The following is a 17,041-nucleotide window of genomic DNA, read 5'->3' as shown; positions in this document are numbered from 1 at the left end:
GGGTGGCAAGTCGGGCTTTTCGGTGGCAATTTGGCAGCGGGTCCCTCTTGGAGGGAGGGACGGACCTGCTGCCGCTGATCATGATCGTGGTTTTCCCCTGCTGCTTGGGATGGCAAAAACCCTGGAGCTGGCCCTAGACGGGTAGAAACCTTCTTCTCATTTCCAGCTTCAGTTGATTCCTGGACATCTTATCCCTATTTGTTCTTGTGCCAACATTGTCCTTTAGCTTCAGTAGCTCTTCTCCCTCCCAGGATTTACCCCTTTTGTGTCTTTATAGAGAGTGATTAAATCCCTTCTCATCTTTTAATGGCCGGGCTAAACAAACCCAGCTTTCAGTTTCCTTTCCTAAGGTCGCCTCTACACTCCTCACCCTAGGAGCTCTTTTCTGCACCTGGGTCTGTTTGAATATCTGACAGACAGAGCTTTTCAGCCTAGCAGAGGAAGGCAGAGCAAGATCCAGTGGCTGGAAGTTGAAGTTAGACAAATGTAATCTTGAAATAAATCAATTTTCTAGTAGGGACAGGAACAGCTCACCAGGGAAGCATGGGCTGGCCACCACCTGGAGTCTTTAAAGCAAAACAAGATCTCTTTCCAAAACACAAGCTTTAATCCAGTTTCTGGGGAAAATTCTACAGCTTGTCTGTGGGGGATGGGGAATAATCAGACTGGATGATCACAATGGTCCCTTCAGGCCTTAGGTCCATGCCAGGCCCACAGGGCTCAATTGTGTACCAACATAAAAGGGCACATCTACAGTGTAGTTTCAGCTGCACAAAGTGGTTGTGGGATATGGGACATTCAGAAAGGCTGCAGGCTCTGAAGCCAGGGAAGGCCCAGCAGCAGTCAGTAAAACTTTCTGCAGACTGATACAGAACGGTATCTGTATGGAACACATTATTCTGTTTCCCTGAAGGCCCATAGCCAAGGATTAGGCGTTCATGGCCATGTGGCTTAGAGGCTAGAGCACTGGGACTCAGCAGACTGGGGTTCTAGTCCCAGCTCTGCCGCTAGCCTGCTGGATGACCTGCAGTGACTCATTTCCCTCCTTGTGCCTCTGTGTATCTTAGGGTACATCTACACTGTGATGATAAAACAAACATGGCACAGTGTCTTTTAGGTCAGCTGACTCAGATTCATACAGCTTATGCTGCAGGGCAATAAAGTTACTGTGTAGACCAGAGTCTCCAACACAAATGACCAGGAAGGCCACTTGAGGACTAGTACATTGGCCTGAGGGCTGCAATACTGACACCTCCCCACCATCACCCTCGGCCCTGCCCTCACTCCACTCCACTCCTTCCATTAGGCCCTGCCCCTGCCCTGCCTCTTCCCACCCCTTCTCTGCCCCCATTCCAGCCCCTTCCCTGAAATCCCCACCCCAACTCTGCCCCCTCCCTGCCTCCAGGGGGTGCAGGAGGGGTGTGGCAGGGACTCAGGGCAGGGAGTTGGGATGTGAGGTACAGGAGGGATGAGGGGTGTGGCAGGGGGTTGGGGTGCAGCAGGGGGCTCAGGGCAGGGAATTGGGGTGTGGGGTGCAGGAAGGATGAGGGGTAAGGCAGGGGAGTCAAGGTGCAGGAGGGGTGAGGCAGGGGGCTCTGGGCCATGGGTTGGGGTGCAGGAGGGTTGTGGGGTATGGTGGGGGGTCCAGGGCAGGGGATCGGGTGTAGGGTGTGGCAAGGGGCTCAGGGCACGGGGTTTAACTGCAGGAGAGGTTCGGGGGGCAGGCTCTGGCCTGGCACTGCTCCAGGAAGCAGCTGGAATGTGTGGGAGGAGAGCTGCAGGGGTGTGTGTATGTTGCTGTTGCTTCGGGCATTGCACCCAGCCTCTCCCATTGGCCAGGAATGGGGAACCACAGCCAATGGGAACTGCTGGGGGCGGTGCCTGAAGCAACAGCAACACCCCCCCCATGCCTCTCCTTTCCCAGGTTCTGTCCACTTCTTGGAGTGGCATGGGGGCAAGGCAGGCAGGGAGTAGTGTAGACTCTTGGGTTGGAGCCCGGGCACTGAGATCCCAGTGAGCAGGGGGGGGTCTCAGAGCCCAGGCTCCAGCCCTAGCCTGAACATCTGCCCTGCAGTTTTATAGCTCCACAGCCCTACCCCAAGTCAGGTGACCTGGAGCAACTGCAGCTGTGCCACAGATCTTTTATAATAGCATAGATGTAGCAGTATCCAAGGACCTTACAACCTTTAGTGCATTTATCCTCATAACATCACTATGTGGTAGGGTAGTGCTATTATCTGTATTTTATTTATAAGAAAACTGAGGCACAGAAAGGCTAAGTGACTTGCCCAAGGTCACACAGGAAGTCTGTGTCAGAGCTGGGAGTTGAACCCAGGTCTCCTGAATCATAGGCTAGTGCCCAAACCAAATGGAGTTCTCAGCTCACAGGGCCACACTCCACCCAGGGTAGGTTAATGGTAGTTTGAAGCTTACATTCTAACCCATCTTTGGCTGGGCAAAGGAATTTGAGGTGGGTTGCGGTCAATTGGATACCAGTATAAGAGCTAGGTATTATTTTAAATTCATACAGATTCTACTGGATTGAGCCCCAGACCGTCCATGACTTCTCCCTTCCCCACCAATTCTTCCTCACTCAACCAACCCAGTGCAAATAAAATGCCCCATTGTTCTCAATCCATAGCTGGCTCTCAGCCCCAAGCAAAAGAACAGACAGGCTGTGCTGCATGCCCTGAAGGGCTACAAGTTCAAGCTCTCTCACACCAAAACCTTAGGGTATCATTCTATGAAGCCTGACCCCCATCACTGGCCCCATAGGACAGAGTGTAAGACTACAGTGTTAGACCTAATCACACCAAGCCAATGGCATTTAGGGACACCAGTAGCTTTCCAAAAATATTTAGGGGACAACACCTCTCTCCTTGAGGCACATAAAATTCACCAGTGACACTCTAGGACAGTTTGGAAATAGGCCTATTTTCCAACAATCCTGCAAACCCTTAGTCAAAGTCCCGTGCCCAGTTGTCATAATTCAACACATTATGGAAGAAATATTAAACCTTGCTATTCAAGTCTTAATCCCAGTCTAACTCCTACAGAGCTGCAGGGGCAGATCACACTACATCTGCCTACTGTGGGGTTCTTACACCTTCCTCTGAAGCATCTGGGGCAGGCCACTGTCACAGACAGGATACTAGATGGATCATGGGTCTCATCCAGGCCAGTTATTCTTACATTCCTACCACAGTGATCAGTTAGAATAGCTTAGAGAGCTAAATAAACATTAGCTAGATAAGATGATGTACATTAAAATATCAGATTTTAAAAATACCTAATACTCATTTTACTGTCTCTCACTCTCTCTGTGAGCTGTGAATGGGTCTGGCCTCTCTCAACAGGAGCTGTCTTTTTAGTTATTTCCAGCTGAAGCTCCAGTCTAACGATGCAGACTGGGACTCGGGGGAATACATCTCCCCTATTAATGCACAGGAAAGCAAGGACTTTTCATAGGCTGTCACTGCTGTTAATTTGACAGTGGTTTATAACAGCTGAAAGGATGCAGAGTATGTTTGTCCTTAAAATGCTAGTTTTCTAGTTTATAGCAACTCTAGCTATGGGGGTATCTACGTGTCCTTTTATTGATGATTTCTGCAAAAATCTGTATGTGGTGGGATATAAAACACAGAGCATGGGACTCTGTGACCGGCTTGCGGTTTCTGCAGCACCAGTGGAAAACACATCAACTTTGAAACCACCAAAATAACAGCCAGTGCTTTAAGTGCATGGAACACACCAAGGCTTCCGCTGAATGGAAGACAGGAACGTACATAGCCAGCTGCCTTGCTCTTTTTATTGCAACAGGTCAACTCCCTAGAAACCAGATCAAGATTTGTGCCAAGACTCGGTGTGGTGGATTTATCCAAAATGGCTATTGACCAAGAGAGGGTTCATTCACTTTTCCCCACTTGAAAAGTTCCAGCCATCAGTCCAACTCCTCAATCAATGGCTTTTTTGCAGGGGGCAGTTTCCCACCCCACATCTTCTGCAGTTCTTTAGTAACTACATCCACCTCTTTGACTGCCTCCAAATGGGTTCTATATTCCCTTTGTACCTCTAGGGCCAGGACAGTCAAAGATTCCTGGTTTTCATTGACCCAGGAGAGCAAAAATTCACATTTCTTCTTGGCACCATACACCCTGGGGCGCTCCTCTGTTGGCACCAGTTTCTTGGCCTTGCCCAGCAGCCTGGCAAGATGGGAGAGGGCTGCCAAGCTGAAGCCTTTCTGCTTGGCTTGAGTCTCCCCCATGAGGATCTGGGCCACTGCCATCATAGCACCTGCATTCCCCAGGGGGCACTCAGGGTACCGGCTGGCTGTCACTGCCTGGAGGGCAGCCTGCAGCGCCTCTGCTGTGGAGTGGAAGACCTGCCTGGCACCCAGTGCCCCGGAGACATCCAGGACCATGTCAGAGAACTCAGACAGAAGTTCATCTTCACTCAAGTCCCCATTGTAGAGGGTGAGGGCGAAGACATAGGCATAGAAGACATTAGGCAGCTGGAAGCACACCAGGGGTGAGGCTGGGCTGCAGATCAGGGAGCCCAGTAGTGGGATGGATGCAGGCACAGCAGGAACTGGGCTTGGCATTTCTTCAGGCTGCTGGGTGGGTGCCATGCCTGAGCTCTCTGGCTGCCAGGTGCCCGTGGGGGGGTAAGCACCTTGGGGTACTGGTGGCTGGTGGCTGGGTGCGGAACCTGGGGTCATCTTCTCTGGCTTCTGGGTGCCCGCAGGGGGCTGGGTATTCCCAGCTTCCTGGGCACCCTCAGCACCCCCCAGTTCCTGGACCAGTCCCCGGCCCCATCCCCGCCACCAGGGCCTCCAGGGGGGCAGGAAGGTTCCAATCTCCCCGCTGCTCAGCAGGCGCTGGAAGGCGGCCTTCTCGGCCGGACTGAGCCGCTCCCACAGACCGTCGTCCTGGTCCTCCAGGTCGCGGCCTAGCTGGGGCTCCGCATCCTCGAGCTCGTGTAGCTCCCGCAGCCGGAGCAGCGCCTCTTTCAGGCGGGTTCGCGAGGCCGGGTCCCCCCGCTGGCCTTGGAGCCGGAGCAGCAGCTGCCGGCGGTGGAAAGCCTCGGCGCAGGCCCCGTGGCCCCGGTAACAGGGCACCGAACAGAAACGCACGTTACAGCGCGGGCACGTGTAGGGGGCCCGCTCTCGCAGGCACAGGCCGCAGGGCTCCGCCGCCTCCATCTTGGCAGCGCTCGGGCATTTCCGCCTTCCGCCACGGCCGCTGTTGGGTTCGGCTATTTCCGCCAGAAGCGCTCGTACAACTTCGGGCAATTCCGCCCAAGATTCGGAAACTCTCGGGCGTTTCGTCTCTTCAGCCGCGGAACTGCGCCCTTTCGGCTATCTCCGGCGACCACTGCGTTAGGGTCGCGCTGTTCCAGGGTATGACAGTCTGCGGCATCGTGCCCCCCCCCCCCCCACCTTTACAAAGCTGGCACCTCGAGCTGAATAATCCCTGTATTGATCACCCCCTCCCCCTCCTGTCACTACCCTGTCAGTTAGAAAATGAGCCTGCTCCACCCCAAAGGCAGCTGCAACAAAACTTGGGTTCTGGCAGAGTGTAGGTCCAGGAAAATCTGTACATTTCTTCTTGAGAAGCTCCTTGCTTCTTCCCAGAATTACAGATCCAGCACTACACCCTCCACCGTGCAGTAATAAAACAGCAGCACAGTCCTGCTGCACACACCAAGTCACCACTGTAAAGCCAGGTGGAGAAACACTGGGGCCTTCCATCCAGGGATCTCCCAGCACTTCACAAATATTGACACATTACACCATAATTGCCTTAGAAGTATCATTGCCACATTACAGATGGAGAAACCAGCACAAAGAGACAGATTTGAGCTACATGAAGTGAGCAGCACTAAAGCTCACTCATGTCTTCCACTCTTTAGTCTAAATCATGAAGTGGGGAACAGGACTGAGCTACCCAGGTTCTCACTGCAGCTCAGAGTACTAGATCAAGCTTTTTGTTCTTTGTTTCTACTAATCTGTTTAAGCAGAAGATAAACAGTTGCTTGCTCATTATAAGCAGAAGATAAACAGTTGCTTGCTCATTATAGCTACAGCTTCTAGAAGGGTTTTCCACCCCTAGATTTTGGGCACCAAAATGAGCAGCTCTGGAGAGACTTCTACTGGGAGAAACAGAATCTGCACTGTTGTAGAGAAAGTGAGTTCAGAATTCAGTCCATAACACAGACAAAACTAGCACTCATTCCCCTTCCTGCTTGGAGTGCCCATAATGCAGGTTGCCTACAGGACATGGAATGCACTGAGGCTTCAGTGAACACGCAACAGTATGTAAACTCTCAGGGTATGGCTACACTTGAAATTTAAGTGTGAGTGTAGTCAGAGCGCCAGTGCTGGGAGAGAGCTCTCCCAGTGCTGCACATAAACCACATCCCTTACGGGTGTAGCTTGCAGTGCTGGGAGCCGTGCTCCCAGCGCTGATTACACTGAGGCTTTACAGCGCTGTATCTTGCAGCGCTCAGGGGGGAGTTTTTTCACACCCCTGAGCACGAAAGTTGCAGTGCTGTAAAATGCCAGTGTAGCCATGGCCTCAGGGTTTGGCTACACTTGCAGCTGCACAGCGCTGGGAGTGCGGCCACATTTGCAGCAGTGTTGGGAGTGGTGCATTATGGGCAGCTATCCCAGCATTCAAGTAGCTGCAAAAGAGGGGGGTGTGGTGGAGTGTGACAGGGAGCATGGGGGGGAGGGGGGGATTTTTGGAGCCAACACTGTGTCAGCTCCCTGCCTTGCAAATTCTGACCACTTCCCCCGCCCCTCTCTCATTCACTCTTAAAAGCAAATACCATTCAGACCAGATAAGCAGCTGCTCCGAGGGACTCCCTTCCCGCCCTCCCCCCAGCCGTGCTGTTTCTCTCCTCAAGCAAACACTAGCTGTGGACATTCCCTGCCTGCCTCTGCTTGAGCAAACAGTAGCTGTGTTTGTTTTTTAGATAAGCAGCTCCGAGCCCGGAGTTCACAACAAAACAAAGAGGCATCACAACAGAACAAAGACAGTTCTTTAGTTAAAAGCATTATGGGAATTCTGGAGGTCAGTTACAGTGTAGTAAGATTAATCACTGTTTACACTGGCACTCCAGCGCTGCAGCACCAGTACTGTTCTCTTTATTCCTCTCATCCATGTGGAGGACAACCAGCGCTGTAGCCAAGGAGATTCAACACTGTATGTGCCTTGCCAGTGTGGATGGGGAGTAAGTTACAGCACTGTAAAGCCACCAACAACGCTTTAACTCTCAAGTGTAGCCAAGCCCTCAGAAGACAGCAGGTAGGGTAACCCGGGGGTCATTCTCAGTTGTCTGGAACTAGCTCCTCCCCAACCTCTGTTTCTCAGACATTCACACCTGGTTCCCTCCCCTAAAGTGCTCCAGAGGAATCTGAAGCACAGGCAGGCAGGAGTGGTTAAGAGTGGCTGGGCCTCTAGGGCATCTTGAACAGAGCCAGCTCACATGCAAGGGGAGGGAGAAGAGAATGCCCCACGTCCCCTGGGTTTCAGGACCCTGAGAATGAAAGCAGCCACAAGACACCACACTCAGGTGACATCTGCTTTATTGGGTGAAGTGTGCTGTTTAGGAGTTAGCATTGGGGCCCTTCTTCTTGCCAAAGCCCGGCACGATATTGACAAAGCGCCGGTTGTACTGCATGCGTCTTTTGGCACGGCCAGTCTTCTTCTTCTTCTTTTCTTGCTTGGCAACCTTTGAGGGAGAGAGCACAGTCAGCTTAGCAACATGCCAAGAGGGGGCAGGACTCCTGGCTCCTAGTCCCCCTGTGTGAACCACTAGGCTGCAGTGGTCTCACCCTGTTTACTGATATCAAATTGCAACAAACCTACAAAGTCTGCAGCATGCTAAGCCACAAATCCAAGACTTTTACTGTGCTGTAGGAGTGTCCACATGGCATGTTGGTGCAAGGCAAGCTGTAGAATCTACACTGTAGATTCACACCCTGGCTTTCTGCACAATAACTCGCCCTGTATACAAACCCTCTGTGTCCCCTAGTTTTTGCAGATGGGGAAAACTAATTATTCATTTTTCCCCACCATTTGTCTATTGTCTATTAGACTGTAAGCTCTTTAACTTTGCCACCAATTCTTTTGGATCTCACATGATCGCTCACTGGGTAGCAGCATTCCTTGGTGTTCACAAACAGTAGGAGGGTGTGGTTAGCTGTTTCAGTTCATTAGTGATTCTGAAATAAATTGTTTTGGGTCCAAACATTTTTGGTGAATTGAAAATTCAAAATAAAAAAAAAAGTCTGTAGCAGGTGAAACAAGCTCTCTCTCTCTCCCTCCCCTGCCCAGTTATATCAATGCACCAAAAGAATCACTTACCTTGGGAGTCTGGCCTCTCACCTTCCCAGCACGAGCCAGGGAGCCATGGACCTTACCTGGGGAGAGAAATCAGGAGAGCTGCACTCAAGTGCCACAGGAGACTGGGTAATATATACAGTGTGGCTGAGACACTGGTGTGGTTGCCCTGGTGGCCAGATTCATTCCAGCTTTGTCATTTCAGGTCCTGCTTTTACTCACTAGTCCTTTAAGTTAACTCATGTGTCACCAGCACCCTGGTAACTGGCTCCTGAATCTCCTTTGTAAAAGAGACATGGTGACTGGGGGCCTCTAAGGGTATGTCTACAATGAAAAAATAATAACTAATAATAAAATAAAGACAATGTCACCGTGGCTGGCCCATATCAGCTGACTCAGTCTCACAGGGCTACAGAACTGCTGCACAGACTTTCAGGCTCACGCTGCGACTTGGGCTCTGAAACTATGTGAACAGAGAGCCTCAGAGTCCAGGCTCCAGCCGGAACATCTACACTGCTATGTTTGGCTCCACAGCCTGAGTCAGCTAATCAATGCTCTAAGACTCTTTGCTATGAGTATTGTCGTTTTTTTAAATCACGGTGTAGATGTATCTCAAAGGACTCACAAGGTTCCCACAACCAATCCAACCCCAATGGGATTCAGTCCTGGACTGGAGGGAGTTCAGTATGTTCTATTCACTCTGGGGCCTCAGACTGAATAGGAGGGGCCTCCAAGAACTGTCTGATGTCGATCCCTGTACAGTGGGCTGAGACCCAGCAAGCTTGTTTTACATAGGCATCCTCCAGGTCCTCTGGCTTCTCACCATTCAGAGCCCCAATGGCTGCCGTGGTCTTAGTCTATCACGACCCTGCTGTAGCTGGTGGAGTTAACAGCTTGGCCATCCCCTCTTGAAACCTAGCTAAAGAGCTCAGTGGGATGAACTCTTTTGCATGCTTCTTCCACTTGTCCAGGAGCCTTATCTGGGATTTGAGTCTAGTACACCTCTCCCAGAACCTTTCAATACTTACCACCCAGCATGCGAGCAGCCACCTCCAGGGTGGTAAACTCGCTGATGCCACATTGCCCAATGACAGATTCATCCTCCAAGGGAGTTCCACTCAAGAGAACCACCTGATCCTCAGGTGCGATGCCTTCCAGGGACTCAATGTGAGCCTGACAGGAGACACAAGGTACAGAGAGGCAGAGTCAGCTGGTGAGGCCAGGAGAGCAAAGCTAATCAAGCGCCTTCCTCAAGTCAGCAGGCACCACTGTAACCCTCCCTATAACATGAGGCAGAGGTGTGCTATCCAAGGGGACACAGCATCCCAGAGCAAAGGGCGTTTCTTTCTGGGCAGCACAATGCTAAAAAGATTGAGCGGTTGGAAGGAGCTCAGATCCCACTGCCACAGATCAGGAACGAGAAGGACTGATTCATGACGAGAGTTAGAGCTGTCCAGACTGGCTCTGCAGGGAAAGATGATGCATTCCAACAGTCTCTGGGGATATGAATGGGGCAAATGCCACGGAGGGAAAGGAATCCATGCACTGGGACACAGATAGGAGCTATAGAAAAGCCTGACCAAGTTGTTTAGGGTGGCAGTGGGGAGGAATACCACTGAGTATGGAGTGAAACCAGCAGCCCTTCATTCCAACTGCAATGCCAAATGCAATTACCCAGATTACAATTTGGTGTCACAGAAAGTGCCAGGGAGATTTTAGTGACAAGCAATCGGGAATGTTTAATATTTCTTCCGAAGAGCAGACACAAGGGAGTACTGGTTAAGGCCAATATTGACTAAGGGGGGAGAGTAACCCCTCCTGAGCTCAATCCCATCCCCCACCCCTGCAGCACAGCCTTCCCAATACTATGATGGGACACTGGTATCAGCACAAAATGCCCCTTACTGACTCAACTCCAGAGCACCTTGGCTTCCTGTGAAGGTCTTCAAGTTCCAGACTAGGAAGCACATGCTCAGCTTATCATGTCAAGCTCAAAGCCTGATGTGATCCAGCTTTGGGCAGCCATGTCCCTATGATTCTCTCAACACAGATCACGCAAAGGAAAGGGACCTGCAGTGCCCAATACCTTCTTTGCCAATATTTATTATCAGCAGCAATTCTACCCCTGCCCTTCCCCTCGGGCATGAGCAATCAGCTGAAGGATGCATTGAAAAAGCCTTACAACATTGTTTAGGGTGGCACTGGGGTGGGGGCACAGAGAGAGAGAGAGAGAGAGAGAGAATGTGGCTAGCAAATCCTTACCTTAATGTGAGCTACTGTTTCCTGGCCAGACACCTCAAGGGTGTGCAGGTTCTGAGCACGGATGAACAGCTGCATGGTTCCAGCTATGCTGAATGGAAAAAACAACAAGTGTTAAGGCAATTTACCTGAGACCAGGCCATCCCCACAGCAGGCTAAAGACATTAGGTCTCACATTCTGTGGCTACATTGCACTAGACTGACTGAGAGAAATGAGCAGCTTCCCTGTCAGATTTCACAGCAGCTACCCAGTAACTTACTGGGAGGCTCTACAGATAAAACCCTACCAGAAAATAAGCTGATATCATGAGCCAGTGAAACACCTACAAATAGAACCCAGGAGTCCTGACTACCAGCACCCCTGCTGTAATCCACTAGACCTCACTCCCCGAGCCAGCAACAAACCCTGAAAGACAGCCCAGAAGTTCTGTCACTGGCTTAAACAGAAGAGCGAGTAATGGAACTCAGAAGACCTGGCTCCCAGCCCCCTTCTCTAGGTGTGAATCTCATATAGAAACATGAGTTAAGTGACTTAGCCTGCAGCAGTAAATTGTTACCTACACAATGCAATCAGGATACCCAAACCCTGGCAAAGGCTGATATCTCCAAAGGCCCTGGAATTCCGCCCAGATCAAGCACAGTCTAGCCAAAGTCTGTCTCTGCACCTGCCCAACAACGGCAGAGGATTCAAGTAGCAGATCTGCTAGGGCATAAACAAGGAAACTTTATTGATGCTCCTCCCCAGATGGACTTTGCTGCCACCCTGGCAACAGACAGTACTGGTAAAAAGTCAATGCCACCTGCTGGGCCTGGATTAGTCTGAAGGGATGTGGAAGTCTGGATACACTTGAGTAGCACCATCTTTAGCATGCCACAAACAAAATCCAGGAGTTCTGACTCCCAGTCCGCCCCTGCTCTAAAACCCACTGACACCACTTTCCTCCCAGATCTGGAGATAGAAGCCAGGAGTGGTTCACTAGGGAATGAGGCTTAAAAGTGCTCAGCTGGGCTAGCCAACTCTGTCAGGAGATGCAGAATGGGGAGCCGCTTCCCAACGACTAGCACCTCCGGAGAGACACAAGGCACCCGGCACCATCCAGGGATCTACTCACTAGTCACAATCCACGGCATGAGTCAGCCCCAATCCTTCTCAGTTTGCCTGTCAGCCCCATCTGCCCGGTCCTTGCCCAGGTTGGGCTCCTGTTCCAGACCAGGCCAGCGAGGGGCCTGGCGCAATGGAGTGTTGGAGCAAGAGGCGGGGGAGCCTCCGCCCTTCACTCCCCCAAGGAGTTTCCGACCCGCCACCCTAGACTCATCGCCACCCCACACCACAACCACCAGCCCCACCACGCCGCCCGGGGGTGCCCCCGAACCACGAGCCCCTGGGGGACGGGGGAGGTGAGAGCTGCTTCGGGTCCCGCCCCACTCACCCCTCCCCCCACCGCCCCCAAACGTCACCCAGCGCCTGATCCGGCCCCCCAGGCCTCCCTCCCAGGCCGCGCTCTCAGGCGGGCCGGACATCGGGGCCTCACTCACCACGAGCCACCGCCGCCACACAAGATGGAGCCGGAAAGAGAAAGGAATTGCCGGGGACCGCGCACGCTGATATACGTAGAGGGAGACGCGCGCGGTGCGTAACGCGTGACGTCATACACGATCGGCTGTCGCCCGCGGAGGCGCCCTATTTTTACGTCACAACCTTTCCCCTCGGTCCCAGCAGCAAGATGGCGGCGGCCGTAGCCTCAGCAGGGCTGAGGAGGCGGCCGGGTGGCGTGTGGGGCGCGGTGGCCCGGCGGCTGCTGCAGGTGACGGCCCCGCAGGTACCGGCGAGGGGGGATCAGATGGCCAGTTCGTCCTTCCCGCCTGCAGCCACGCGGCTCCGGCCCCACTGAAACGGCGGCCGCCGTGGGGCGGGACAGGCAGCGCACGGCTCCTGCAGGCGGGTGGCACAAGAACAGCACCTGACGGTTATTTACCCTCCCCCCTTGCATTTCAGAGCCAGTCCCCGGACAAACCCGAGACCCGCCACCCCCAGTATCCCGGGATCGTGGAATCCACTGAAGAATATAAATTTGTGGAGAGACTCATTCCACCCACCAGAATTCCTGCTCCCCCCAAACACGCCCAGTACCCCACCCCGTCTGGCTGGAGAGCCCCATCAGGTAACAGCAGAGGGCACCTGTCCTGGAACTGGGTTTGGAGGGATTCCATTATCAGTAAAGGTCAATTTCACAGCATGCACCCAAAGCACTGAAATCTTTCTATTGAGAATTGACATTTACAGATAGTCAACGTAAAAATGCTGCTTGAGAACTTAATTTGCTTTAAGGGTATTTACTTTGTATATTTTGATATGTGATATTGAATTTGTATTTTAATGGTTATAAACTTTAACTTTGAATTTCAACATGTCTAACTTACCACAGTTGTGACCATTTAAATCAACATATATTGCTTGCAATCCATGACTTTTCATAACTGGAAATTTATATTGAAAAAACTGCTTAAAACATTATCCATCAAAAACAAGAAATCAAATTCTGCCAAGCCTACTTGTAGCAACTGTTGTCGAGTGCCAAGTTTCAGAGGGGTAGCCATGGTCTGTATCCACAAAAACAAGAAGTCGTCCAGGGGCACCTTAAAGACTAACTTTTTTGGGCATAAGCTTTCAAGGGTAAAAAACCCACTTCTTCAGAGGCACTGAGTGAAAATTAGATACAGGCATAAATCTATATTGGCACATGAAGAGAAGGGAAGTTCTCCACTTGCAAGGTAACGCTCTTCAAGTGCCACTGTATATGCTTATGCCTGTATCTGTAGTTTTCACTCCATGCATCTGAAGAAGTGGGTTTTTTTTTTTTTTGAACCCATGAAAGCTTATGCCCAAATAAATGTTAGTTTTTAAGGTGCCAGTGAATGACTCCTTGTTTCTGTTGAGTGCTGATTTAGCATGCTGTGCTTGTATCTCATTTCTGCATTGACTAGTTGCTCCCACCAATGAGATAAGAGCCCAAGATGGTGCTGTTGTGAGGAAGACCAGCTTTGGCCTGAGCTAGAGGAGTGGTCTCCAACCTTTTTATGCTCAAGATCACTTTCTGAATTTAAGGGTAACCCAGAATCACCCCCCTCCTCCCCGCAGACCTGCCCCACTCACTCCATTCCCCACCCCTCTTGCTTGCTGTTCTCCAACCTCACTCACTTTCACTGGCCTGGGGTAGGGGCAGGGCTGTCCCTACCCGTATGCAGGTGAGTAGGGCACATTTCCTGGTGCCCTGTACAGCTGCGTGCTGCCCCAGCCCTGCCCCCACTCCCCTGAGGACTGCAGCAGGGCTGGGCCTGCACTCACCAGCACCTGGAAGTGCTGCCAGTGAGTCCTGGAGGGTGGTTCTCTGCCCCCCAAGAGGCCTGCCTCCCTCCCCCCCCCCCCAGAGGTGCTGCATATGCCCCAGAATAGCTAAGGATGGCCCTGGATAGAGGATTGAGGTTTGGGAGGGAGTGTGGGCTCTGGACTGGAGGGTTTGTAGTGTGGGAAGGGGTTCTGGTGCAGTAGGGCGTGAAGGATGGAAGCTCTGGGAGTGAGTTTTGGTACAGCGGGACAGGGCTGGGGTGCAGGAGAGGGTATGGGGTGCTGGCTTGGGGGGGCAGAGCTGGGGCACAGTGTCAGGGTGCAGGAGGGGGTTTGGGGTGGTGGCTGTGGGAGGGGGCTGGGATTGAGGTGCAGCCTCCTGCTGGGCAGAATTTACCATGGATGGCTCCTGGTCAGCGGCACAGCAGGCTAAGGCAGGCTCCCTGCCTGCTCCACTCCAATCCTGGAAGGGACCAGTGTGCCCCTGCATGCTGCCCCTCTCTGCAAACACTGCATCTGCCATTGTTCCTGGCCAATGGGAGCTGTGGGGTGGTGCTTGCAGGCAGAAGCAGTGTGCACTGGGCGACCCTTGCTCCCAGGGCCTGCCCTGGCCACTTCCAGGAGCTCTGTGGAGCCAGGGCAGGCAGGGAGCAAGCTTTAGTGGCAATCCTGTTGCACTGCCAGAGCTCGTGATCGAATGGGAGATCCTCTAGGATCATGGTGACTACTGTTCCAGAGTAATTTAGAACATCCAGTGCTCTTAAGTGGAGGGGAACTAGTGTTACGCCCACATTTTTTCCACCAGATTATGGGTTATGCTGCAGTAAGTGCATTGAATGGGTTAGCAAGTCCCATATGCTCGTTAAAACATTTTTCCATGTGATTTTAAAGTGGTGGGTTTTGGTCGCAGTGCTATATATTCCTATGACTCAGATTATTTTAGTCTGAGGAAGTTTTCATACAGTAAAAGAATTGGGTGCCATTTGTCTCTTTGAAAATTTCCCCCTATAGTGCTGCATAACCCTAAAAGGTATATGAGCCTAGAGCAAAAAGATACATTTTCTCAGATCAGAAGGTACCCAACCTGCAGTACTCTAACTTTGACTTCTAACACCACAAACTGGCCCCTAACTCTGGCCTCACTTCCTGTAACTTAATGTGAGCTACAATCACTGTTGCTTGCATGTTTTATTTCAAGGATTTGTGATTTTAAGAGTAAGGTACACAGTGATCAAGGCTTGTAGTAGTCCTTTCAGCAGGGTATGCTGTCTCTGACTGGAATAGGCTTACCCCTCTGTTTCTAAAGCTTGAGAAATACAAGCTTTATTAAACAGTTGGATCAGAAAAGTGACTACAATTTATTCCAGTCAGTTTTTTAGCCAAACTACGACATATGAGCAGGCATCTGTTCTGCCTTTCTGCATAAGTCAGCTAAATTCTGATTGCATTTTTGCCAGGAACAACTCAGTTGGATTTTTAGATGGTACTGGGAGTCTGTGGTATGGACAGTACAGTTGCAAACTGAGATGACTTGAACTTCACCATGGTCACTTTTCTGCTCTGAGCTCGCTAGTGGAGCATGCAGAGCAGACAGTGGTCTGGCCTAGAGCTGAAATCAGTTTTTTTGATTAGATACTCCACCTGCCCTTCCTTACTTTGTGAGACGGTCCCGCATGCACAATGTTCCAGTCTATAAGGACATCACCAGTGGCAATAGGAGGATGACTGTTATCAGGAAAATCGAAGGAGATATCTGGGTATGCACCATTCCAACTCATTCCTAACAGCTTACCAGTAATGATACAGCTTCTTAAACAATACATATTCAGTGATTCTCCTTACCCCAAAAGGAAATGCAAATCTAATAATAGTAGGAGAATGTATATTGAATGTATCCTGCAGAAGTCAGTTTCACAGTTAATCAGAGAAATATAGCTAGGGCCCTTCAAATTCACAATCATAGGATTTAAAAAAATGGTAAATTTCATTTAAGCTATTTAAATTTGAAAGTCCATGGTGTTGCAATTGTAGGGGTCCTGGCCCAAAAAGGAGAGTGGGGGGAGGGAGTCACAAGGTTTATTGGGAGGTGGGTGGTTGGTTGCGGTACTGCTACTCTTACTTCTGCACTGCTGGTGGTAGTGCTGCCTTCAGAGCTGAGCAGCTGGAGAATGGCAGCTGCTGGCCAGGAGCTGAGATCTGAAGGCAGAGCCGCTGCCACCAGCAGTGCAAAAGTAAGGATAACATGGTATAGTATGAGCACAGAAGTAAGGGTGACAATACTGTAGCCCCCTAAAATAACCGTGTGATCTCCCTGCAACTGCCTTTTGGGTCAGGACCCCCAATTTCAGAAATACTGGTCTCCCCCCGTGAAATCTGTATAGTATATGGTAAAAGCACACAAGACCAGATTTCATGATTTGAGGCATGTTTTTCATGGCCATGAATTTGGTAGGGCCCTAAATACAGCTTTGTAAGAGACAGTTACATATTCCCCAGAGTAACAGCCACTACAGTGATATTAGTTAGGAAAAAGCTAATAGAGATGCTATACTAGTCCAGAATAAGGAGAAATGCTTGCTTTCTTGAGGAAAGATGACTTTCCTCCTTGCATGGATGCAGAAAATAGAGTGTTATATTTGTTAGACTCATCTACCACCCTAGGAAACAAAATACCAGACTAGCTGAACCATTAACACTGCTATTCTGGCAGCTCCTACAAGACATAATTAACAACATAACATCTCTGAACTGTTTAGTGTTATGCCTTACACATGCCTAGCTTTAAACCAAGACAGTCAAACTAGCTCTTAACTGCAGAAAGCCTGGCCTAGTGTTTGATGCCTATAAACATTTGGGCTGTCATTATTTGATAGTTATATTGAGAGTTAATTCTTGTTCTGTTTCTTTAACCTCAGGCCCTGGAAGAGGAAGTTAAAGAGTTCCTCACTCAGCTCGCTGGGAAACCACCACCTATTCAAGTCAACGAAATCACTGGCAGCATCCGTATCAAGGGCTATTTTGACAATGAACTGAAAGAGTGGTTGTTGAACAAGGGGTTTTAAATAAACCAACTATCCCATTTTCTTTGTGC

General features: G+C 50.7%; 3 protein-coding genes across 5 annotated transcripts; 1 reads left to right on the top strand and 2 right to left on the bottom strand.

The window, feature by feature from the left end:
- Positions 1-3,786: 3,786 nt before the first annotated feature.
- ZNHIT2 (zinc finger HIT-type containing 2) lies at positions 3,787-5,894 on the bottom strand. The gene is made up of 2 exons (XM_050959153.1): positions 5,891-5,894; positions 3,787-5,280 (listed from the first exon to the last, which is right to left on the bottom strand). Exons 1-2 carry the CDS (start codon positions 5,892-5,894, stop codon positions 3,941-3,943), a joined length of 1,344 nt encoding a protein of 447 aa, XP_050815110.1. The 3' UTR covers positions 3,787-3,940.
- A 1,679-nt stretch (positions 5,895-7,573) lies between these two features.
- FAU (FAU ubiquitin like and ribosomal protein S30 fusion) lies at positions 7,574-12,229 on the bottom strand. 2 transcript variants are annotated; one of them, XM_050960631.1, is made up of 5 exons: positions 12,141-12,229; positions 10,608-10,695; positions 9,374-9,518; positions 8,370-8,425; positions 7,574-7,734 (listed from the first exon to the last, which is right to left on the bottom strand). In XM_050960631.1, the coding sequence occupies exons 2-5, from the start codon at positions 10,680-10,682 to the stop codon at positions 7,609-7,611; spliced, it is 402 nt and encodes a 133-aa protein (XP_050816588.1). In that variant the 5' UTR covers positions 10,683-10,695; positions 12,141-12,229; the 3' UTR covers positions 7,574-7,608. The 2 variants fall into 2 exon arrangements, with proteins under 2 accessions (XP_050816588.1, XP_050816589.1); XM_050960632.1 differs by lacking the exon at positions 12,141-12,229 and adding an exon at positions 11,166-11,188.
- A 61-nt stretch (positions 12,230-12,290) lies between these two features.
- Positions 12,291-17,033, top strand: MRPL49 (mitochondrial ribosomal protein L49). Of its 2 annotated transcripts, none has more exons than XM_050960630.1 (4): positions 12,291-12,409; positions 12,601-12,766; positions 15,583-15,707; positions 16,866-17,033. In XM_050960630.1, exons 1-4 carry the CDS (start codon positions 12,329-12,331, stop codon positions 17,010-17,012), a joined length of 519 nt encoding a protein of 172 aa, XP_050816587.1. In that variant the 5' UTR covers positions 12,291-12,328; the 3' UTR covers positions 17,013-17,033. The 2 variants fall into 2 exon arrangements, with proteins under 2 accessions (XP_050816587.1, XP_050816586.1); XM_050960629.1 differs by having other exon boundaries at positions 12,291-12,424.
- The last annotated feature ends 8 nt before the right edge of the window (positions 17,034-17,041 follow it).

The sequence above is a fragment of the Gopherus flavomarginatus genome, chromosome 6 (assembly GCF_025201925.1).
Source record: "Gopherus flavomarginatus isolate rGopFla2 chromosome 6, rGopFla2.mat.asm, whole genome shotgun sequence".
NCBI lineage: Eukaryota > Metazoa > Chordata > Testudines > Testudinidae > Gopherus > Gopherus flavomarginatus.
The sequence above is the reverse complement of the archived record's forward strand: the minus strand, read 5'-3'. Positions and strand labels throughout refer to the sequence as shown.